General features: G+C 34.2%; 1 protein-coding gene across 1 annotated transcript in view; it reads left to right on the top strand.

Moving 5' to 3' along the window:
• The window catches only part of COPG2 (COPI coat complex subunit gamma 2), a 138,618-nt gene that overhangs the window by 44,440 nt on the left and 69,426 nt on the right, over window positions 1–24,752 (top strand). The window contains exons 10-12 of the mRNA XM_069462366.1: window positions 19,123–19,256; window positions 19,832–19,899; window positions 21,692–21,880. Of these exons, the coding sequence (XP_069318467.1) occupies window positions 19,123–19,256; window positions 19,832–19,899; window positions 21,692–21,880 (391 nt within the window). The remainder of the gene's footprint in view (window positions 1–19,122; window positions 19,257–19,831; window positions 19,900–21,691; window positions 21,881–24,752) is intronic.

Here is a 24,752-nt window from a genome sequence, read left to right as displayed (position 1 = left end):
GACAAGGATGTCTGCTATTTCTACTTTTTAAGGAGTATTTTGCTAGAAGTCCTTAGTGCACTAAGTGAAGAGAAATTAAATATCTAAAGATTTCAAAGACAACACTCTCTTTATTTACAGACAATATGACTAAATATTTAGAAAATGCAAAATACTATTATCTATTAGAATTGATACATATATTTACCAAGGTTGCTGGATAGAGGGCCAATTTCCAAAATCAATTTTATTTATTATTCCAACAACCAATCAATAAGATAAAATTTTGAAAAGATGGTATCATTTATAATTGTATTAAAATAAAATCCTTAGAAGTAAAGCTACCAAAAATTATATACATATCTACACAGAAAATGATAAAATATTAATTGAAGTATGACTTGAATAAATGGGGGTATATATATCATGTTCTTAAACTGGAATATTTAATACTGTGTCACATCTTCTTAAGTTGACCTGTGGATTACACAAACCCCCAGTCAGAATCCCAATCAGCTTCTTACAAATACCAGACAGAAAGGCATACATTTGTATCTCAAAAGACATACACAGTTGACCCTTGAACAACACAGGTTCGAATGGCATGGGTCTACTTATATGTGGATTTTCTTCTACCTCTGCCAACCTCTGAGACAGCAAAACCAACCCTTCCTCTTCCTCCTCCTCAGTCTACTCAATGTGAAGTTGATGAGGATGAAGACCTTTATGATGACCCACTTCCACTTAATGAATAGTAAATGTGTTTTCTCTTCCTTCCTTATGATTTTCTTAATAATATTTTCTTTTCTCTAGCTTACTTTACTGTAAGAACACAGCAGATATATATAAAAATATATGTTAATCTACTGTTTGTGTTATTGATAAGGCTTACCGTCAACAGTAAGCTATTAGTAGTTAAGTTTTTGGGGAGTCAAAAGTTACATACATGGATTTTCAGCTGCATGGGAAGTTGGTACCCCTAACCCCTGTGTTGTTTAAGGGTCAACCGTACAAGGACACTTACAGTACTATTATTCATAATAGCTCCAAAATGGAAGCAGTCCAAATGTTCATCAATGCTAAAATCAAAAATGTGGCATATTCATACAGTCAACCAGTATGCAACGATGGAAATGAACAATTATTGTTAAATGCAACCACATGGATAAATCTTACCAAGAAGTCATATACAAAAGAATACATTTTGTGTAGTTCCATTTATGTTAATTTCATACTTAACAGGCACAACTGATCTATGGTATTAAGTTAGTATAGTGATTATCTTTGAGGTAGGAGCATGGGCTTAGGAGGTGGCATGTTGGGAGCTTCTAGAGGACTTGAAATATTTATTTTCCTTGTCAAGTTAGGTTTATAATAATTTATTTATGATTTATACACTGTATTATCTATTTTTGCATAACAAATTACTCTAAAATACACCAGATTAAAAGGACAATAAATACTTATTTTCCTACACAGTTTCTCTGGGTCAGGGATTTGGGTGTATCTTAGCTGGGGTTCTTGTTTGGGGTCTTTCCTGAGGTTACAGTCAAGATGTTGGCCAGGATTGCAGTCATCTGAAGGCTGGATGGAGGCTGGAAAATCTGCTTACAAGGTAGTTCACTGCTGTCTTGATGCAGGCTGTTGGCAAGATATCTCAGTTCCTTGCCGTGTGAACTTCTCCATAGGATTGCTTGAATGTCCTTACAACATTGTGACTGGCTTTCCCCAGAACAAGTGATACAAAAGAGTACAATTTTTTTGTGACCTAGTCTTAGAGCTATATGACAACATTTCTGCAATATTCTGTTGGATAAAAGGCTATATTAGGCCGGGCATTGTAGCTCACGCCTGTAATCTAGCACTCTGGGAGGCCGAGGCGGGTGGATCATTTGAGCTCAGGAGTTCGAGACCAGGCTGAGCAAGAGCGAGACCCCGTCTCTACTAAAAATAGAAAGAAATTAGCTGGACAACTAAAAATATATAGAAAAAATTAGCTGGGCATGGTGGCGCATGCCTGTAGTCCCAGCTACTCGGGAGGCTGAGGCAGAAGGATTGCTTGAGCCCAGAAGTTTGAGTTTGCTGTGAGCTCGGCTGTCACCATGGCACTCTAGCCTGGGCAACAGAGTGAGACTCTGTCTCAGGAAAAAAAAAAAAAAAAGCTATATTAGTGGGAACTAATAGCAGGAAGCAAGAATTATTGGAGGTCATTTTCAAGTTTGGCTGCTGTGTTGGTATTGGGCTGCCATAACAAAATAACAGACTGAGTGGCTTAAACAACAGTAATTTATTTTCTCACAGTTTTGCAGGCTGGAAAGGAAAAGATCAAAGTACCAGCAGGGTTGCTTTCTAGCGGTGAGGGCTCTCCCCTTTGGTTGCAGGTGGCCACCTTCTTGATGTGTGCTCACACGCCTTCCTTCAGTGCATGTGTCTGGGGTGGGTGGGTGGGGAGAGAGAGAGAGATGGAGAGAGAGAGAGAAGTGAACAAGCAAGCCAGCCAGCCCTCTCTGGTATCTCTTTTTATAAGGTTGCTAGTCTTATGTGATCAGGGCCCTACCTTTATGACCTCATTTAACCTTAATTAGTTTCTTAGAGGCCTTGTCTCCACATACAGCCACATAGGGGATTGGAGCTTCACATGAATTTTGGGGGGACACAAATATTCAGTCCATGATAGCTACCTCATGTACTTTTCTGTGTTCTTATTATAATTTAATACAAAATTAATTTTTTAAATGAATGACAATTTCTCAGATCTTTGGAAAGATATAATCTTCAGATTAAAACAAATAAACCAAATGCTGAGTAAAGCAAAGGACAAAAATAAGCAAGCACGTTCAAACAGTGAATTTTTTTTTTAATATCAAGGACAAAAGTCATTTGGAAATAAAGATATTTGACCCATAGTTTTACTTCAGATTTCTCTCAGCCACATTGGATACAAGAAGGCAATGAAGCAGGTCTTCATAGTGCTGTGGGAAAATAACTGGCCACTCAGAATTCTCTGCCTAGCCAAACTATCATTCAATAGTGAGGGTAAATGATATTTTGAACATAAGGGTTTGCCGTAGTTTACCAATGACTTTGTAAGAATCATCCATATATTTATTAGCTATAGCATGAAGAAATAGATAATCAGAAGGTAATAGTGAAATTTAAGAGATAATATTGAACAATGGAATTAGTATAAAAGCTGATAATTCTAAATCAATGATTTTTTTCCAAAGTGGATTAAAGATTTATTTATTTATTTTTATTTTATTTTAGTATTTCAGAATATTGTGGGGGCACAAAAGTTAAGGTTATGTATATTGCCCTTTCCTGCCCCCCTGGGCCCCCCGAGTCAGAGCTTCAAACGTGTCCATCCCCTAGACAGTGCGCATCGCCCTCATTTTTTAACTTTTTTTTTTTTTTTTTGAGACAAAGTCTCACTCTGTTGTCCAGGGCTAGAGTGCCGTGGCGTCAGCTTAGCTCACAGGAACCTCTAACTCTTGGGCTAAAGTGATCCTCCTGCCTCAGCCTCGCGAGTAGCTGGGACTACAGGCATGCACCACCGTGGCCGGCTAATTTTTTCTATATATTTTTAGTTGTCCGGTTAATTTCTTTCTATTTTTAGTAGAGACAGGGTCTTGCTCTTGCTCAGGCTGGTCTCAAACTCCTGACCTCGAGCAATCCTCCCACCTCGGCCTCCTAGAGTGCTAGGATTACAGGTGTGAGCCACTGCGCCCAGCCGATTTTTTAACTTTTTAAAATTAGTAACAAGCTCTAAAATTCCACAGGATGGCAATGTGATAAATAATGGTATAGAAGGTGGTATTAGATGGAAGTAAAAGCATGGATGTGTGTGGGGGATCTTGTTTAGGAAGAAAATATGGTATTGAGTAATATTAAACTTTGTCAGAAAAATATATGGGTTAGTAATTAAGAATATAAATTGAATGTAATGCTTTCAAAATGTTGAGGAAGAATGGAACAACGAAAATTTGACTGAAAGTTGGTAAGGAGAAAAATATTTAAGGTGAAGCATGTAAACAGAAACTAAAAAGTAAATTGGGTAGAAGTAAGTATAAATATATGAGTTATCTCTTGCTGTATGACTAATTGGCCCTAAACTTAGCAGCTTATAAGAAACATTTATTATCTCCCAGTTGCTGTAGTCAAGGTATCTGGGAGAGGCTTAATTGTCTGTTTCTGGTTCAGGGTCCATTTACAATCAAGTTGTTGACCAGGGCTGCAATCATGTGGGTCTGGAGGATCCATGTAGAATTTTACTTACATAGGTGTTGGCAAGCCTCAGTTCCCTCTTGGCTGTTGACCAGGTGCTTCAGTCTCTCACTTTGAGATCCTTTCTTTAGGCCGCCTGAATATCCAGCATGGCAGCTGGTTTCTCCCAAAGCAAGTGAATTGAGAGAGAGAGAGAACCTGATGGAAGTTGCAGAGTTTTACAACCTAATCTTGAAAGTGACATGCCATCACTGCAGGTGTATTTTCTTGGTCACACAGACAAACCCTGGTATAATGTCCATACAGGATGTGGATTTTTACAAGTGGAGATTTTTGGGGGCCATCTTGAAGGCTGACTAGCACACAAAACATAACGTTTACTATAATGAATATAAATGGATTTACCTATTATTAAAAGATTATGTAAACAAAATAAAACAAGAGACATATGCCTTTACAAAAGGCACTTATAAACAAATAGTATATATCAAAATATATATACTAGATACACACGCGCGCGCACACACACACACACACACACACAGACAAATGCTGTGTAACAGTATTAATATAAGCCAGGGGCCAAGCGTGATGGCTCACGCCTGTAATCCTAGCACTCTGGGAGGCCGAGGCGAGAGGATTGCTCGAGGTCAGGAGTTCGAGACCAGCCTGAGCAAGAGCGAGACCCCATCTCTACTAAAAATAGAAAGAAATGATTTGGACAGCTAAAAATCTGTATAGAAAAAAATTAGCCGGGCATGGTGGCGCATGCCTGTAGTCCCAGTTACTCGGGAGGCTGAGGCAGAAGGATTGCTTGAGCCCAGAAATTTGAGGTTCCTGTGAGCTGGGCTGACGCCACGGCACTCTAGCCCGGGCAACAGAGTGAGACTCTGTCTAAAAAAAAAAAAATATGTGTGTGTGTGTGTGTGTGTGTGTGTGTGTATATATATATATATCAGAATAGGAATCAGGGTGTACAGCATTAAAAATGACCAAGTGGGATTTTATATTTTGACAAAAGTAATGTTGTAAAAAATAATATAATAGGAATGAACTTGTATACCCTTAATAATATAGTTTCAAATATATAAAGAACAATCTTAAAAAAATACAGGAAATTAAGTCCTCTGTTCATGGGAGACTTTAACACAACTCTCTCAGAAACTAACAAATCAAGTATAAAAATGTAAGACTGTAATTGATCTGTACATCACTGATAACAAAATTGTCCTCCTATTTAGAATCCTGCATCCAAGAAAGAATACACAATATTAATTCTTTAAAATTTTTCAATTGAGAAATATAATGTACATATAGAAAAGTCCATAAAACTTACAGTTATGTACATTATATGTAGTTGCTATGAAATACTCATATAATGACCACATCCACATTTCTGGTACCTCAGGAATGCTTTATGTATCTTACATGATCATAACTATTGAGACCACTACCCTGTTTTGATGGTAGTCATTTTTTTGCTTTTCTTTAGATTTTTACCCCCTGTGCATGCATCCCTAAACAGTAAAGTTTAATTTTGCCCTGTTTTGAACATTCTGTCAATAGAATCATGCTGCATTTTGTGTCTCTTTTTTTTCACTTACTATTGTTATAAGATTCACCCTTGTTTTTGCTTATAGCTCTAGTTCATTTAATTTATATTTTATATTTCCTTGATAATTTCCCAGTTTATTCATTTTTCTATTAGTGGACATTTGGTTTGTTTTCTGTTTTAGCAATTATGACTAAAACTTGCTATAAATGGCATACTTGTACCAATACCACACTATTACCATAGATTTACTGTATATATCAGTATACATTTCTCTAGATATATATCTGGGAGTGAAATTGCTAGATTATTGGGTGTGTATCTCTTTATAAGTAATGTCAGACTTTTTTTTTAAATGATTGTACCAATTTATATTCTAACTAGCAGCATGAGATTTTCTGAGGCCAAGACATGATATTGTCAAACTTTAAAATTTTTTTCTAGTCTAGGAGGTATCTTGAATTTTTTAATTGAAATATAACTCAAAAACCATAAAACTCACCTTTTTAAAGTATGCAGTTCAGTAGTTTTTAGTATATTCATGAAATTATGTAATCACCACCACTAATTCCAGAACATTTTCATCACCCCAAAAAGAAATCCCTAAACCATTAATAGTCTTTCTTTATTCTCCCCTTTGCTTTACCCCTGGAAAATACAAATCTGTTTTTGTCTCCATAGATTTGCCTATTCTGAACATTTCCTACAAATGGAGTCATACAATATTTGGTCTTTCTTTTCTGGCTTCTTTCACTTAGTGTAATGTTTTCAAGTTTCATCTGTATTGTAGAAGTATTAGTACTTCATTCTTTTTATAGCAGAATAATATTACATTGTGTAGATATACCACATTTTATTTATCCATTCATCTGTGGGTGGACATTTTGATTGTATCTACTTTTGGCTCTTATGAATAATACTGCTAAGTTATGTCTAATTTTTTAATGTGAACATAATGTTTCAGTTCTTTGGGTACATATATAGGAGTAGAATTGCTGGGTCATAATGTAACTCTGTTTAACTCTTGGAGGAACTACCAAACTATTTTCCAAAGGGGCTATGCCATTTTACATCCTTTCAGCAGTGTATAAGAGTTCCAATTTCTCCACATCCTCACCAACATTCCTCATTGTCTTTTTTATTTTACCCACCCTAGTAAGTGTGAGAAGGTGGTGTGAATCTAATTGTGGTTTTGATTTGCATTTCCCTAATGACTAATGATGTTGAGTACTTTTTCATGGGCTTATTAGCCATTTGTATATCTTCTTTGGAGAAATGTCTATTCAAAACCTTTGCCCATTTAAAAAATAAGGTTATTTGTCTTTATTAATGAATTGTAATAGTTCTTTATGTATTTTGGATACTAGACCTTTGTCAGATGTACAGTTTGCAAATATTTCTTCATATTCCTGGGCTTGTCTTTTCACTTTTTTGATAGTGTTCTTTGAAGCACAGAAGTTTTTAATTTTGATAAAGTCTAATTTATCTTTGTTTTTTTTGCTTGTGCTTTTGGTGTTATTCCTAAGAAAGAGATTTATATTATAGTTTTGTCTTTTATATTTAGGTCTTTAATCCATTTTGAGATCATTTTTGTGTATGGAATGGGGTAGGGGTTCAACTTCACTCTTTTGCATGTAGATGTCTAGTTGTCTCAGCACTATTTCATGAAAGACTGTTCTCTGTTGAATTGTCTTGGCATCCTTGTCAGATCGTTGTGGTTTTAATTTGTAATTCTCTAATTACTAATGAGTTGGACAGCCTTTTCTGTGTTTACCATTCATTTGGATATCTTTTCTATTGAAAAACCTGTTTGAGTTTTGCCTAGAGTTTTACTGGGTTATCTGCCTTATTCCCATTGATTTTAGGAATGTTATGTATTCTAAATGTATGTCCTTTGCTGGTCATGTGTGTTGCAAGTAGCTTTTTCCATACTCTATCTTGTCTGTTTCCTTTCTTGGTATCTTTTGATGAACAGAACTTCTTAAATGTAATGAGGTCAAATTTATCAATCTTTTACTTTAGAAATAATATTTTTGGTGTCTTGCTCAAGAAATTTGTCAATCTTTTACTTTAGAAATAATATTTTTGGTGTCTTGCTCAAGAAAAATTTTCTTACCCTAAGTATATACAGTATATTCTCTGTAAGATTTTCTATAAGCATTTTAGTTTCAACTTTCATGTTTTAGGTCTATAATCTACCTACAATTGCTTTTTAGGATATGGTATAAGGCAGCAATTTCATTTTTTCCATATGAATACCCAGTTGCCTCAGCACAATTGTTGAAATATATGTCTGTACCCACTGCTATGCAATATCAGCTTTGTTGTAAGTCACATGTCCTTATATGCATTGGTCTATTTCTGGGCTCCTACTGTCCACTGCTTCACATTTCTGTGCATGTGCCAGCAACACACTGCCTTACTATAATAGCTTTATATCAGTGTAGATATATGCTAGAGAAAATCTTCCTCCTTTATTCTTCTATAAAAGTATTCCCCAGCTCTTTTTTTGCATCCTTGTTTCTGTGTGTGTTTTTATATAATTTCATCAGGAATTGCTTAGCCTTCCCTTCAGTGAAGTTTGCCCCTTCCTGGGAGACCCCCACCAAGGCCATCAATAACCAAGGAGTTCTAACCTGGACACTCTTATCTGCCAGATTTTTCATTCATTGGGACTTTAGAGCTATTTCCCATAGGCAGTTAGTGATCAGACATCCCAGTGACTGAGCATGCTGACAGAATGCCAGAATGAGTCTTTTACTCTGATTCTTTGGTTTACTTCCAGAAACCCATAGTAGAAACCTGACTTGATGCCCAGTTTACTGTGACAACTTTTATGAACTAAGCACAATGGCCAAGCAGAACTCATACAAAGCCTACTGGAGTAATATTCACTGGGGGAAACTCAGAGAGACTGGAGTAATACCACATGTACTGGTCCCCTGTTTATCATTCTTTATAGGTCAGTGTTGAGAAGTCTAGCAGGGCACTTCACATCCTAAGATAGGGTTTATGATCATTGGGCTTCTGGTTTTTAAACTGCATTAAGTACAAAAGCTCCAGCTACTCACTGTTACGATCAGGGGTAGGATGCAAAAGCAATATAATGTGGCATAATTTTGGTTTCAGCCCAATTTTGACAGCCTAACATAAATTTTGAGGATAAGTAATCCCTCTCTGGAATAATCAGAGACTAAGATCCAAATCTTGCAAGTGCATGACATGGTTTGCCAGTAGCAGGAAACTCTGTCAGCCTTCATGGTTGGGGAAGTACTAGCCTCTTCTTTGGCATGTTGGGAAGGAGCTGGAGTGCAGGCTTCGTGGATGACCAGAATTGATTGCCTTACACATTTGGCTGAGTCCAGTTGTTATGGAGATTAATAGGAAGCCAACTGCTTTTCTAAAGGGCCAACAGATCAGTTTTAGACAAAATGACCCTTAGCTCTCGCTTGTTAAACTCACTTGCTGATTCTCATAATTTCTTTGTCAATTCTTTTTGATTTTCCATGTACATTATTATAGATGGCATTTAAAAATGACAGTGTTGATTTTTTTCACCCATAACTTTTTTCGCTCTATCGTTGTACTGACTGGGAGTTCCAGCACAATGTTGTACAGCAGTGGCATCTTGATCTTATTTCTGACCTCAAAAGTAATAATTGTCAGTGTTTCACCATTAAATATGATATTTGCTCTATGAGATTTTTAAAAAATATCCTTCATTAAATTAAGGAAGTTTTTTTTATTCCTAGTTTACTGAATTTTTATGATGAATAGATTTTTAATTTTGTCATATGCTTTTCCTGCATTTATGGAGATGATCATATGATTTTTCTCCTTTAATCTGTTAATGTTGCTTAATTTTAGTCTGTCCATACTAGTTTCCCATGTTGCAGCACCTTGAGAAATTATAGGTGCATTGAAGGCTTAAATAAACATAGAACCCAAAAATTTCAACCAATTAAAGCTAAACATAAGAAAAATATTTTATAATCTTTTGGTAGGCAAAAATAATGGAAAATATTGATAAATTTTACCACAACAAAAATTTAACATCTTTTGTAATAAAAAAACCCACATGAAGTTACACAGAAATGGACTGGGAGAAAATATTTGCTATACATACATTTGCTACTGTTGGAGGGCTAGTATCCAAATATATAAAGAACTTCTACAATGGGAAAAAAGATATCCTGATAGAAAAATTTGGCAAAGATTAATAACAGGAAGCTCCAGATGAGGAAATACATTCGTCAATAAACATATAAAAAGAAGCACCACCTCAGTATTGATTAGAGAAATGCAAATTAAAACAAGATACCATTTTTTCATCTATTAGATTGGCCCAATTTTAAATATTTCGTAGTATCAAATGTTGGCTAGAATGTGGGTATTCTTGTACCATGTTGCTGAGAGTATAAATTGGTACAGATACTTTGGAAGGTAATTTGGCAGTGTCTTTTAAAAAGTAAATACATGCATTGCCTGTGATGCAGCAGTTTCTCTTCTAAGTATCTGCCCACAAAGAAACACTTGTATATATTTACAAGGAAAAATATACAAAGATGTCAATTCCAGTATTATTTATAATATCAGATTATTGAGTGATATCCTCAACATCTATGCAATAAAAGATTGGACAAAAAACTTAGACATATTATGGGATATTATAAAACATTTAATTATAAACATTAAAAATACTGCTTCATGAAAAAACAAGGTGAAATAAATGTACAGCCTAACACCATTTCTATAAAAGAAAAACAGCTACACACTGAACATAGATTCTTCCTGTGTATATATGTGTGTGTATGAAGATTTTCTAAAAATATCTAGAAAGATAAATAAATTTTCATTACAGTAGTTATCTTTGGGGAGAGCAAGGAAAAGGGGATGGCATTGGGTATGACTGTCAAAAAGGACTGTCTCTATGTTCTGAATTTTAGAAGGTGAATTTAAATTAAAAATGTTTAAGGTAAATATTACTGTGTAATTAAAATTTTTATTTAAAAACAGGTATTATGTTTTCTTTTTCATTTAATGTTAGCAGAATGATTTTTATAGCAACTATCCAACTGAATATTGGAAAGGATTTTAGGACTATTGAGGGTAGGGCCTTCTGTTTGTTAAATAGTATTTTTTAATATAGTGGAATTTGTGACAATAAATTCTACTAAAGTATAGGAATTCTATTAAAGTATAGGAATTATATTTAATGTATAAACTGCTATTAAAATGCAAGAATTTTGTGGTACTATTATGTGAGAGTGTATGGTTAATAACTGTGGTTAATAGCACAGTTGATTGATTGGAATCAATCATAGTTGGTTGATGGAATTGAAAGAAGTTACCTTTGGTGCCACTTATGGGAAGGAAGGAAAAGAACCGCACAGAGGATACTGTAAATACTTAAAATGACACATTATCTTAGTTTATCAACTTCAGATTATCAGTTTTTTATCAGTTTAAAGTAATTTGTTTCTTTTAATTGTTGACAACTTTTAGCAAGTGGAAATGAGTATTTTTACTTAGATCTGGGCTTCCTGTTCAGCATTAATACATAACTGAAAAGACCTCAATATTTTAAATTTTAATCAACTAATAGGATATTAGCGATACTCTATTAACAGCTTTATTGAGGTATAATTTACAGATGATAAAATCCACTTACTATAAATGTACAATTATTTGACTTTTAGTAAGTTTATAAAGTGGTGCAGCCATTACTACAATCTAGTTTTAGCATATTCCATCACCCTCAAACAGTTCCTTATGCTCATTTGCCATTAATCCCCACTGCTACCCACAACCCTATGCAACCACTGAGCTGCTTTTTGGCTCCATAAGTTTGCCTATGTAGACATTTCATATATATAGAACCATATTTATGCATCTTTCACTTCTTTAACTTTATGCTCTTTCACTTAGCATAATGTCGCAGCATGCATCAGTACTTCATTCCTTTTTATGACTGAATAACATTACATGGTAACAATATACCAAATTTTGTTTATCTGCTCCTCAACTGATTGGCACTTAGGCTGTTTCCATTTCTGTCTATTATGAATAATGCTGCTATCAACGTTCATATAAATCTTTGTGTATACATATGCTTTTCCATTCTATTGGGAAGATTCCTATAAATGGAATAACTGGGTCATATGGTAAGTTTATATTTTACTTTTTAAGAAGTTGCCAAAGTATTTTCCAAAGTAACCGCACCACTTTACATTAGGTATGAGAATTTCAGTTTTCCATATCTTCACCAACATGTTGTATTGTTTGTTTGTTTACAGCTTTTCTAGTGGGTGTGTAATGGTATTTCATTCTGGTTCTGATTTCCATTTCCCTAATGATTAGTGGTTATTTTCTTTTCAAGTGCTTATTAGCTTGTTTTTTTTTTTTTTTTAATGAATATCATTCAAATCTTTTGCCCATTTTTAAATTGGGTTGTCTGTTTTCTTATTAAATTAGAAGACTTCCTTACACATTCTGGATACAAGTTCTTTATCAAATATGTGATTATTTGGATAACCCAGATAAGAAAGCCTGACAAAAATTTCACAAGACTACATACCTCTCCTGACATAGACACAGTAATCCTTAACAGAATAATTTTGATAAAGTTCAACTTACCAACGTTTCCTTTGAGGAATTGTGCTTTTGATGTTGCATCTAAGAACTCTTTGCCCAGCTCAGGGTCAAAAAGATCCCCAATATTTTCTTCTGGAAGTTTAATGGTTTTAACTTTCACATTTTACGTCTGTATTCCAATTCAAGTTAAATTTTTGTGTTTGGCAATGTAATGGTCTAATTTCATTTCCCAATTTTCCCCATCACTGTTTGGTGAAAAATTGTTTTTTACCCTTTGAATTGTCTTTGTTGAAAATCAATGTAATGGAACTCTCAGTTCTGTTATTGATCCATTTATCTGTTAACATGCCAATACCAATTGAGTAATTCCAAAATAATTACCAAATGAATAAGCAATATTGGTTACTGAAGCTTTACAGTAAGTTTTAAAATTGGGAAATACAAGTTTTTCAAAATTGTTTTCACTACTCTGTGTCCTTTGCATATCCATATAAATTTTAGGATCAGCTTTGAATTTCTACAACAAAAAGCCTACTGGCATTTTGATAGGAATAGATCTATTTTAAACAAATTATTTTGAGAGAGTTGCCATCTGGATAATATTGAGTCTTCCAATCCATGACCAGGGACTATTTCCCCATTTACTTAGATTTTTCAGAAAGCTTTTATAGTTTGCAGTATAAAAATCTGGCATTTCTTTTATTAAATTTCTAAATATTTTATTGTTATGTTATGAATGGAATTATTTTATTGATTTCATTTTGGAATTTTGGTTGCCAATATGTAGAAATACAGGTAATTTTTACATATTGATCTTCTATCCTGTAACCCTGCTATGCTCATTTATTAGTTCTTTGTGTGTGTATGTGGAGGTGTGGGGGAAGGTGTGTGTGTATGTATTGCTCGGGATTTCTATGTACAGGATTATATCATCTGAGAACAAGGCAATTTTACTTCTTCCTTTTCAAAATGAATGCCTCTGATTTCTTTTTGTGCCTTATTGCACTGGCTTGAATTTTTCAGTACAATGGTTGAGTGAAAGTGGTGAAAGCAGACATCCTTGCCTTATCTCTGATCTTAGAGGAAAAGCGTTGAGCATGATGTTAGCTCTGGAGTTTCTGAAGATACTCTTTTATCTAGATGAGGACATACTCTTCTATCCCTAGTTTTTTGAGAGCTTTTTTTTTTTTTTTTATCATAAGTGGGCATTAGATTTTGTCAATTGTTTTTTCTGCATCCATTAAGATGATTATGTGGGTTTTGTCTTTATATTATTAACGTGGTATATAACATGAATTGATTTTTTGATGTTAAATCAACTTTGCATTCCTGTGATCAATGTCACTTAATTATGATGTGTAATTCTGTTTGTATATTACCGGATTCAGTTTGCTGATACTCTGTTAAGGATTTTTATGTCTAGTTTAGAAAAGATATTGTTCTGTAGTTTTCTGTTCTTGTGAAACTTTTGTCATGCTTTGTTATCTGAGTAATGCTGGCATCATAGAATTAATTGGGTAGTAAATGTTCTTTTTCCATTTATTTTCTGAAAGAGTTTGTGAAGGATTTGTATTATTCCTTTAAATATATGATAAAATTAACCAGTGAGGCCATCTAGATCTGTGCCTTTCTTTGAGGGATGATTTATAATAACTAACTCATTAGAAATTATTTAGATTTTCTATGTCTTCTTGAGTCAGTTTTAATAGTTTGTTATTTCCAGGAATTTCTCCATTTCATATAAATTATCTAATTTGTTGACATATACTTGTTCATACTATTTTCTCATAATCCTTTTAATTTCTTTAGGGTCAGTAGTGATGTGTCCTCTTTCTCATTTCTGATTTTGGTAATTTATGTCTCTTTTCTTTGTTTGGTTAGTCTAGCTAAAGGATTGTAAATTTTATTGATCTTTTCAAAGAACCAACTTTGGGTTTCACTGATTTTTTTTCTCCCTATTATTTTTCTGTATTCCAGTCCATTAACTAATTAATCTAATCTTTACTAGATCTAATCCTTACTATTTCCTTTCTTCTGCTTGTTGTGGACTTAGTTTATTCTTCTTTTCCGAATTTCTTAACGTGGAAGCTTAGATTATTGGAGACCTTTTTTGTTTACTGATATAAGTTTTTAAAATTAGAAATTTCCCTCCAAGCACTGTTTTAGCTGAATGCCATAAGTTTTAATTTGTTGTGTTTTCATTTTCATTCAGTTTCAAATATTTTCTTATTTCCCATTTGATTTATTTAAGAATTTCTCTGATTTCTGCTGTTGATTTATAATTTAATTCATTTGTGGTTGGAGACCATGCTTTGTATGGTTTCTATCATTTAAAATGTATTGAGACTTGTTTTATGATTTAGCATTTAATCTGTCCTTAGAAATGGTTCATATGTACTGGAAAAGAATGTGTATTTTACAGTCATTGGGTTGAATGTTTTACATAATCACTTTGACTGAGTTGGTTGATCATGTTGTTCAAGTCTTCTATATCCTTGATGATTTTCAGTCTAGTTGTATCAATTATTGGTTGGCTATAGACATCTCCAACTATTATTGTTAAATGATCTATTTCTCCTTTCTTCTTTGTCAAGTTTTGCTTCATGTATTTTATAATTCTATTGTTAAATGGGCATATGTTTATCATTGTTATATTTTTCTGAGGTTTTGACCTTTTTATCATTATGAAATATCTCTCTTATGTTGTATAATATTATCTTAAATTCTATTTTCTCTGCTATTAATATAGCCATTCCTGATCTCTTTTTTTTTTTTTTTTTTTTTTTGAGACAGAGTCTCACTCTGTTGCCCAGGCTAGAGTGAGTGCCATGGCGTCAGCCTAGCTCACAGCAACCTCAAACTCCTGAGCTCAAGGGATCCTCCTGTCTCAGCCTCCCGAGTAGTTGGGACTACAGGCATGCACCACCATGCCCGGCTAATTTTTTCTATATATATATTTTTAGCTGTCCATATAATTTCTTTCTATTTTTAGTAGAGATGGGGTCTCGCTCTTGCTCAGGCTGGTCTCGAACTCCTGAGCTCAAACGATCCGCCCACCTCGGCCTCCCAGAGTGCTAGGATTACAGGCGTGAGCCACCGCGCCCGGCCCCTGATCTCTTATGGTTACTGCTTGCATGGCATATCTTTTCCCATCTTCCTTCTTTCTTTCTTTTTTTAAGAGACAGGGTCTTGCTCTGTCACCCAGAACAGAGTACAGTGCCACGATGAAAGCTAACTGTAACTTTGAACTCCTGGGTTCAGATTATCCTCCTGCCTCAGCCTCTCAAGTAGTTAGGACTGTAGGCCTGTGCCAGCATGCCCAGCTAATATTTTTATATAATTTATTTATTTTTTTTTTTTTGTAGAGACAGGGTCTCACTGTGTTGCCCAGGCTGCTCTTGAACTCCTGGCCTCAAACAATCCTCCTGCCTCACCCTCCCAAATGCTGGGATTACACGTGTGAGCCATCATGCCCAGCCCATCTTGTCCTGCCTTTTAAATTTCATCCTATTTATGTCTTTGAATCTAAAGTGTGTCACTTTTAGACAGCATGTAGTTGGATCTTGCTTTTTTTTTAAATCCTGTATAACAATTTCTGTCTTTTGATTAGGATGTTTAGACCATTCACATTTAATGTAATTATTGATGTTGGATTTACTTTTGCCATTTTGCTATTTATTCTGTGTAAGTCTTCTGTCTTTTTTGTTCCTCCCTTCCCCTTTGATTTCTTTCTTTTGTGTTAAATAAATATTTTTAATGTATCATTCTAATACCTCTGTCAATATTTTAACTTTTTGATCCAGCAATCCCACTATTGATTATCTAGCCAAAGGAAGAGAAATCATTATATCAAAAAGACCAAAAAGATACCTGTACCCAAATGTTTATCACAGTACAATTCACAGTTGCAAAGATACAGAATCTACCTAAGTGCCCATTAGTTGGTGAGTAGATAAAGAATATGTGGTGTATACTTAGCCATAAAAAGGAATGAAATAATGTCATTTGCAGCAACCTGGGTGGAACTGGAGAACCTTATCCTAAGTGAAGTATTTTAGGAATGGAAAAAACAAACACCACATATTCTCACCAATAAGTGGGAGCCAAATCATGGGTACACATGGTCATGAAGTGGTGTAAAGGACATTGGAAATTAAGAAGGGGGGAGTCTGGGAGGAGTGAGGGATAAAAATTTACGTATTGGGTACAACATACACTCTTCTGGTGACAAGCACCCTAAAAGCCCTGACTTCAGCATTCTATAGTTCATCCACAAAGCGCCCGGCTAGCTCAGTTGGTAGAGCATGAGACTCTTATAGTTCATCCATGTTACAAAAACACTTGTACCCCCTTAATATTTTCAGATAAAAATTATTTTTAAGAATATTTTAGCTTTAAAAAAAAAGTTTTTCTTAATTGTTGCTCTAGGGATTATAGTATACATTTTAATTTATTATAATCTACTTCAGATTATAAAATCTTTGTTCAAATGTAGCTCTATTTCCTCCTCCCTCCTATTTTGGCATGTATATTACCTGTGTATATGTTATAAAGTCAACAATAAAGTGTTATAATTACTGCTTTATACAGTTTTATTTTCTTTAAAGTAGTTAAGAAAGAGAAAAATGTATCTATAAAATCTTTTATATCAACTCACACATTTACCATTTCTGGTGCTGTTTATTTTCCCCTGATTATTCATGTCACTGCCTGGAAAGCATCTTTCAGTATAAAGTATTCTTCTTTTAGTATTTTTGTGAGGGAAATCTGTTAGCAATGAATTCTCTCAGTTTTTGCTTATCTGAGAATGTCTGTTTTAGCCTTCATTTTTGGAGGATGGTTTTGCTAGATAGAAAATTCTTGTCTTTTCATTTTAGTCCTTTTAATATGGTATTTTATTCTCTCTGCCTTCCGTTGTTTCAGATGAGAAGTCAGCCACTAATTGTATTGATTTTTTCCTGTACAGTATAATGAGTAGTTTTTATCTTGCTGCTGTTAAGATTTTCTCTTTATGCTTTCAACAATTTGACTATGGTGTGTCTGTGGTGGATCTTTTTGTATTTATTCTGCTTGAGATTTTCTGAGACTCATGGGTGCATAGATTAATGTTTTTCATCAAATTTGGGTGATTTTCAGCCATTGTTTCTTCAAATATTTCTTTTGCCCCTTTGTGTCTCTCTTTTCCTTCCGAAACTCCTATCATACAAATGTTGATAACTGTAGTCATATTACACAGGTCTCCATAGTATTGTTCATTTTTCTTCCTTCTTTTTTCTTTATTTTCTTCAGTTGTTTTATCTCAGTTGACCTATCTTCAAGTTTTCTGGTTCTTTCATCTACCACTAAAAATCTGCCAGTGAACTTTTCTGGTGAATTTTTCATTCCAGTCATTGTACTTTCCAAATCCAAAATTTCTATATGGTTTCTTTTTTAAAAAAAATCATTTTTGTCTCATTTTTGGTAGTCTCTCTTTGGGGAGGCATCATTGTTATACTTCCTTTTAATTCTTTAGTTATGATTTCCTTTATTTCTTTGGACATATTAGCTGATTTAAAGTTTTTGCCTAGTAAGTCCAACAGCTGGGCTTCCTCAGGGATTAGTTCTGTTGACTGTTTTTTTCCCTGTATGTGGGCCATACTTCACTATTTCTTTATGTGTCTCATAATTTTTTTGTCAAAAACATTGTATTTTAAATAATATAATATGGCAACACTGGTAATCAGATTTCCCCCTCCTGCAACCCCAGGGTTTGTTGCTGTTGTTATTTGTTGTTCATTTTTTAGTGACTTTCCTGGACTGTAGGCTTCATATCATGTTATAGCCACCGAAGGCGCTGTTTGATTAGCTGAGTCATCATATAATAATTTGACAGAAATTTTCTTAAATATTTTAAACTGACATGTCTCCCATCGTTTTCCAAGGGGCACACATGTGTTGGGGCATGCTTTCCATGCCCCAGCAGTTTACAGCTCTGCCTTAGCCTTCACTTCCTACTTGCACAGTGCCTCAGAGTCAAGCAAAGGTAAGACATTTTGCTGAGCATTTGCTCAGCCCTCATATGCACGTGGCCTTCTAGATCCCCAGAAATATTTCAGAAATTTTCAAATCCCTCTAAGGACACCTCATTCCCCATATTTTGTGTTTTTTAATTTTTTGGCCAGCCTCTTGTTTGTCCCCGCTAGAATTTCTGCTTCTGGCAGATGAAGTATTAATTAATTGCCACTGGTATTTTTGGACAAACTCCCTGGGAACAGGGCTTTCCTCACTGAATGAGCTCTGAATCAGGTGAAATGAAAGATTAACTTGTGAATGGGCTTTTCTAGGGAGCACCAGGCAGGTCAAATAGCAATAGGTCTTTGGGGGTGAGGCTTTCACCGCTTCCAATGGCTGCTAGGCTGCTGGCGTTCACAGCTGCTGTGGTTCTAAGGCTACTGGTTTCCAAGGCTGCTATGGAACTGGGAAGAGGAGGGTGGAAATTGGGAACAGTGCAAGTTAAAACACCAGAAAGCTCACCATTCTCACCGAAATTCAGCTATTTTTCTTGAAAAATACTCACAGAATTGTTGCAAGTTTTTGATTAATTTTTAGGGTTCTGAAAAAGTGATGTTGAAAGTTTGTGCCAGAGTTCTCATTGCTTTTTGGAGAAGTGAATTTTCAGATGCCTTTATCCACCATTCCAGAAATGCTTCTCAATCTGTTTGTGGCTTTCACCCCTATGCTTATTGCCCTTCTATTTGATATCTAAATAATGGCCTATATATGTTTATTGGCAGCCATGGAAGTCCATTCTTTGATTTCATTGAGAGCTGCTTGCGAAATAAACATGAAATGGTTATTTATGAAGCTGCTTCAGCTATTATCCATCTTCCTAACTGTACTGCAAGAGAGTTGGCACCTGCTGTTTCAGGTTAGTTGTATATTTGATGGCTGATTTTTATTTATGTTCTTAAATTTTTGTTTTAAGTTCCATAGGTCTGCAGAATAGGTATTAAGAATAATTTTTGAACCTTAGCTCTGTACTTACAGGCTTTACATTCTGATAGCTTATATGAAGTTTTAGTTCTTCTTTACTGTATTACTTGCTTTTTTGAAGTTTTTATTTCCCCATATAAAACTTTTGAAAAAATTTAACATAGAAGACAAGTAACTTTAAGATCTTCAGTTTTCCTTAATGTTTAAAAAGCCCATTTGCTCTCACAACTGCCAATATTTCTACCATTTAAATTCACATACTAATGAGTATACTAATTCTTTCAGAAAAAAAAGTAAACTTTGTTTCCTATCAATTTAGTTTTTATAGCTGAACAAAAAATGCTTTTTCTGTTTTTGATGATATATTTTTCATGTGAATTTTTGATGCTGTGATTGTATTTCCTTATGCATATTTTGAATATGATTCATTGTGTACTATATTTTCAGCTATGTGATGTATGAGGAAATGAGCAATATTTATAGCGGGTTTTTTTATTTTTTGTTTTTCAGTTCTTCAGCTTTTCTGTAGCTCTCCTAAGCCAGCCTTGAGATATGCGGCTGTGAGGACCTTGAACAAGGTAGGTGTCCCTTTGCTAACTATTGACTTAAATCAATAGTTATATATATTGTGTGTATATATTGTGCATATATATTGTGTTTGGTTGAAAAACATTAAACGTGAAGCATTTGTTTTTCTCTCTAATGGTAGTATGTATGATTTATAGGCTTCACTTCTACAATACCTCACTTGTATTTGTGGCTTTAGGAATGACTATTTTTATTATTATTTAGCTGAAGATTACAGCCTTCATTTCTGACTTCTAAGCATTTTATATTCAAGAACTGCACTGTCCAATATGCTGGCCACTAGCCACAAGTGGCTATTTCAATTTAAATTAATTGAAATTAAATTAAAAATTCAGTTCCCCAGTGACATTAGTCACACTTCTTGTGCTCATAGCCACATGTAGTTAGTAGCTATCATATTGGACAGTGCAGATATTGAACACTTCTGTCATTGAAGAAAGTTCTCTCACACAGTGCTGTCTACAGCAGCATTGTCCAATAGTAACCCAATGTGAGTCACATATGTAATTTTTAATTTTATAGTAACCACATAAAAACTTTTTGAGGTAAAAGTAATTTTAATAATACATTTTTACCATAATATATTAAAAAATCTTCTCAACATGTAATCAGTATTAAGAGATATTGATATTTTGACATATCTCAAGTTTTTGACATCAAGTATGTATTTTATATTTACAGCATATCTTAATGTGGATTAGGCACCTTTCAAATTTTGAGTAGTAACACGGGCTATTGGCTACCATATTAGACAGTATATATTTTAGAAGATACAATACAGAAACACAGAATAATTAACCATAAAAATTATAAATAAAATGTTAATGTAGTAGAAGACTTCTCATAAGGCAGTACATAATCAATTACAAGTTAATTGTATGAACAACTGGAGAAGAGAGAGGTTTAGAGTCGCCATGGGAGAAGTCTACATAGAACAATAATTCCTGTATTTTAAAGAGTTGATATAGGTCCACAATCCTAAATCTGTAATCTTGGGGCCAAACGTGTCTCAGAATTGACTTTTTTGTGAATTTTAGGAAGGTAATATGGTGTTATCTCTTATGTACTAACCCCAGTGGGCCTGGAGCAGCACCCCATCATTAAGATACATTATTATTTTTGCATAAAACATGACTGTCCTCTCTGAAATGAATTAAGACTTAAATAGTTTTATTTATATTTGTTTGGGTCATATTTTGCTGTTAAATGAATTTTGATGCCAATAGTTTGGCAGAGTGTTTTCAACTTTTCAGAATTGTAGGTAAGAGATTCTATACCAATACTGGGATAGGCAGAGAGGTAGAACAACATCAACAAAAGCAAGGAAGCAGAATGACAGACCTGTTTTAGTGACCATGGGTAATCCAGTTTGGAGGTTGCACGTTTAAATGCAGAAGTGTTTTCCAAATGATAAGATTTTAACAGTCTTTGCTGAGCACTGTTTACCATGCTAGATCCTCTTCTCAGAGATCCTAACATCTAGAAGAGTAAACATGCATGGACACATGCACTGTAAGGAAATACGAGCCAACTATAATAAAAAACAGACTGTGATATTCTTATAAAGTTTATAGGACTCTAACAAAAGAGGATACTATGCTGTACTGTGGCAATTAATCATTTATCAAGAAATATACCTTATTATTTGGAAACATTCTCCTTGAAACAATTACTTTTAATCTATACTGTGCCCTTTGGATTGCCACTTACCTTAATTAAAATTTAAGTTCTGGCCTTTATCAAAAGTCATTTGCTTAATTTTTTTTCTTGCCCTTCCACAAGGTGGCAATGAAGCACCCCTCTGCTGTTACTGCGTGCAATCTGGATTTAGAAAACTTGATCACAGACTCAAACAGAAGTATTGCCACCCTAGCCATTACTACACTCCTCAAAACAGGAAGTGAGAGCAGTGTGGATAGGCTCATGAAACAGATATCTTCTTTTGTGTCTGAAATCTCAGATGAGTTCAAGGTAAGAGTTTAAACATGATCAGGTTTTCTCCCAGTCTGTGGCCTGCCTGTTTCTTAACAGTATTTTTTGAGGAGCAGAAGTTTTTAATTTTTGTGAAGTCCAATTCATCAATTTTTTTTCTTTCACAGTTATTGCTGTGCCCTATCTAATCTTTATCTACTTCCAAGTAATGAAGATATTTTCTTCCGTTTTATTCTAAATGCCTTATGTTTTTAGCTTTTACATTTTGGTCTGTGATGCAACTTGAATTAATGTTTGCATGGGAAGTTCAGTGTTTTTCCATACTGCTATCCAGTTATTACAGCATAATTTGTTGGAAAGACTTCCCTTTCCCTGTTGGAGCGCTTTGGCATCTTTGTCTGAAAAGCAAATAACCATGTAATTGTAGGTGTATTTCTGGCCTCCTTATCATGTTCCACTGATCCTTTTGTCAGTCCAATGCTAGTACCACACTATATTGATGAATGTAGGTTTATGGTACCTCTTGAATGTCAAATAAGGTGGTCTTCCAACTTTTCCTTTTTTGATATTCTAGTTCTTGTGCATTCCCAGATAAAATTTAGAACCAGTTTATTAATTTCTATAAAACAAAGCCTGCTAGGATTATGACTGGGATGGTGTTGAATCTATAAATCAAAGTGGGGAGAACTGACATGTTAACATTATTCTTCCAATTCATGAATATGCTATATCTCTCCCTTTATTTAGATCTTCTTTAATTTCCCTGAGCACTATTTTATAGTGTTTACTCTAGAGGTCTTGCAAATATTTTTTTAAAATTATATCAAGTATTTTGTGCCTTATGATACCATTTTATTAAAATTTATATTTCATTGTATACTGCCAGTATATGAAAAAACTTTTCTATATTAACTTGGTATCCTGAGACCCTGCTGAATTCCCTTATTGGGTCTAATAGCTGTTAGATACATTCCTTGGGATTATCTATATAAATAATTACATCATCTGTGAATAGAGACAGTTTTACTTCTTTATTTCCAATCCAAATGCCTTTCCTTCCTTTTCTTTCCTTTTAAAAATAATACTTCTAGTACAATATTGAATAGAACTGGTGAGAGTGTGTCAGAGATGATAAAAAGAACAATAAATTTCAGTTAGAAAAATAAAGATAGACAGATTTTATTGTTTCACTCTTTCTTAACACCCAGCCAGGTAGTATAACTGACCCTATTTATTCTGTACTTAGTATATATCTAGACTAAAAAACAAACTTAGCGTGTATATTTAAGCAGACATTTTGAATCGTTGGAGAACCTTGAGAGGTTGTGGAGGTCATTTTTGCAAATATTTGTAAAATAAACTGGAATGATGGGGAGAGTGGTTTTGGTAAGGATGTTTCAGAACAGGAATTGGCAAACTTTTTCTTTAAGGGGCCATTAAATAAATATTTAAGGCTTTCTGGGCCCCTCTTGTTTCTGTTGCATATTCTTCTTTGCCTTTTCTTTTGAACAACTCTTTAAAAATTTAAAAACCATCTTAGCTCTCAGGCTGCACAAAAACAAGATACAGATAAGATTGAGCTACAGTTTACTGACTTCAGTTTTAGAACATTAAAAAGTTTATAGCACAAAAAAAAAATTGTTGGTGAGGATGTGAAGCAATGGAAACCTTATGTACCCCCATAAACAACTACTTCTGAAATCAATCCAACATTATCTAGTAAATTTGAAGATGTATGTATATTCTTTAAAAAAAAAAAAATCCTGGGATTTTACTTTTGAAACCAGGAGGTCATTTCAATAATAGACATTAAATTTTGCAAATGTCATGTTGAACAAGTTGCAGAACACCATAGCATTCATGTAAATACTAAAGAACTAAATAATGTATATTGTATGGGGATATGTACATATGGTAAACCGAAGAAAAGCAAGAAAATGGTAAAGATACTCAGGAGAGTGATCATCTCTGGGAACAAAGCAATGGAGCATACCAGAACAGATAATGGAAATGCTCTTTTTAAAAATCTGTTTGGTAATTGTACAGGCATTTGTTTTTATAATCATTTACTAAATATATATGTTATAAATAGTATGAAATATGTCATGAGAAACAGTGAAAAGAAGAATAAAATCATTTTCAATGTTTAAGCTAAACTTTTCTACAATTGGCAATATCTCTTCCTGTATCACTAATTTGCCTAGTTTTTTAACCCTATAAAATAAATCCTCACCAACTGTGAAAAGCTAAGTATACTATTGAATATTGTCTATGATTTTCTATGGTTTTTAAAATTCTTGTTTTCTATCTCTCACTGTATGGAATTTTGTAATACAAAGTGGTTGATCACAACCCAGTATCAATATCACTATATTTCACTGGATATGATGCTGCCTCTAGCCCTCCACAGTGTTTTTCAAAATGTTTTCCCATTCTTTAGGGTCTTCTAATGATAACTTATGTGTAAACATACGTGGTCATTTAGGAAGGAAATAAAGAAATGAAATAGATATTGTTGGGAAGCAAGTTTGAGGAGTCAGGGAGGCATCCTAAAGTTGGAGTTACATCAAATATCTTATCACCAAAAACTTACCAGAATAAATCTATATAATCATTTGTAGATATTTACTGCTCTGCCTCTTAAATCCTTCAGTAAGAATGACTACTGTGCAAGTTGCTCTTTTGTCTCTTTTTTGTCAATTGAGGAAACTACAGCATTGAAAGATGACTGACTTACCTAAGGTAACACAGTGAATTAGCAGCAGAGTTAAGACCAAAACCTAGGCTTTCAATCTCAAATGCACTTCCCCCTCAGCATAACATTCTGCTTCTTTCTCTGCTACCTAACATTTCTATGTTTATATTCTTTTTTACAGATGGTCTCTTCAAGACTATCCTCCCCTCTTTTTTT

This window comes from Eulemur rufifrons, chromosome 29 (assembly GCF_041146395.1).
Source record: "Eulemur rufifrons isolate Redbay chromosome 29, OSU_ERuf_1, whole genome shotgun sequence".
Taxonomy (NCBI): Eukaryota; Metazoa; Chordata; class Mammalia; order Primates; family Lemuridae; genus Eulemur; species Eulemur rufifrons.
The sequence above is the reverse complement of the archived record's forward strand: the minus strand, read 5'-3'. Positions and strand labels throughout refer to the sequence as shown.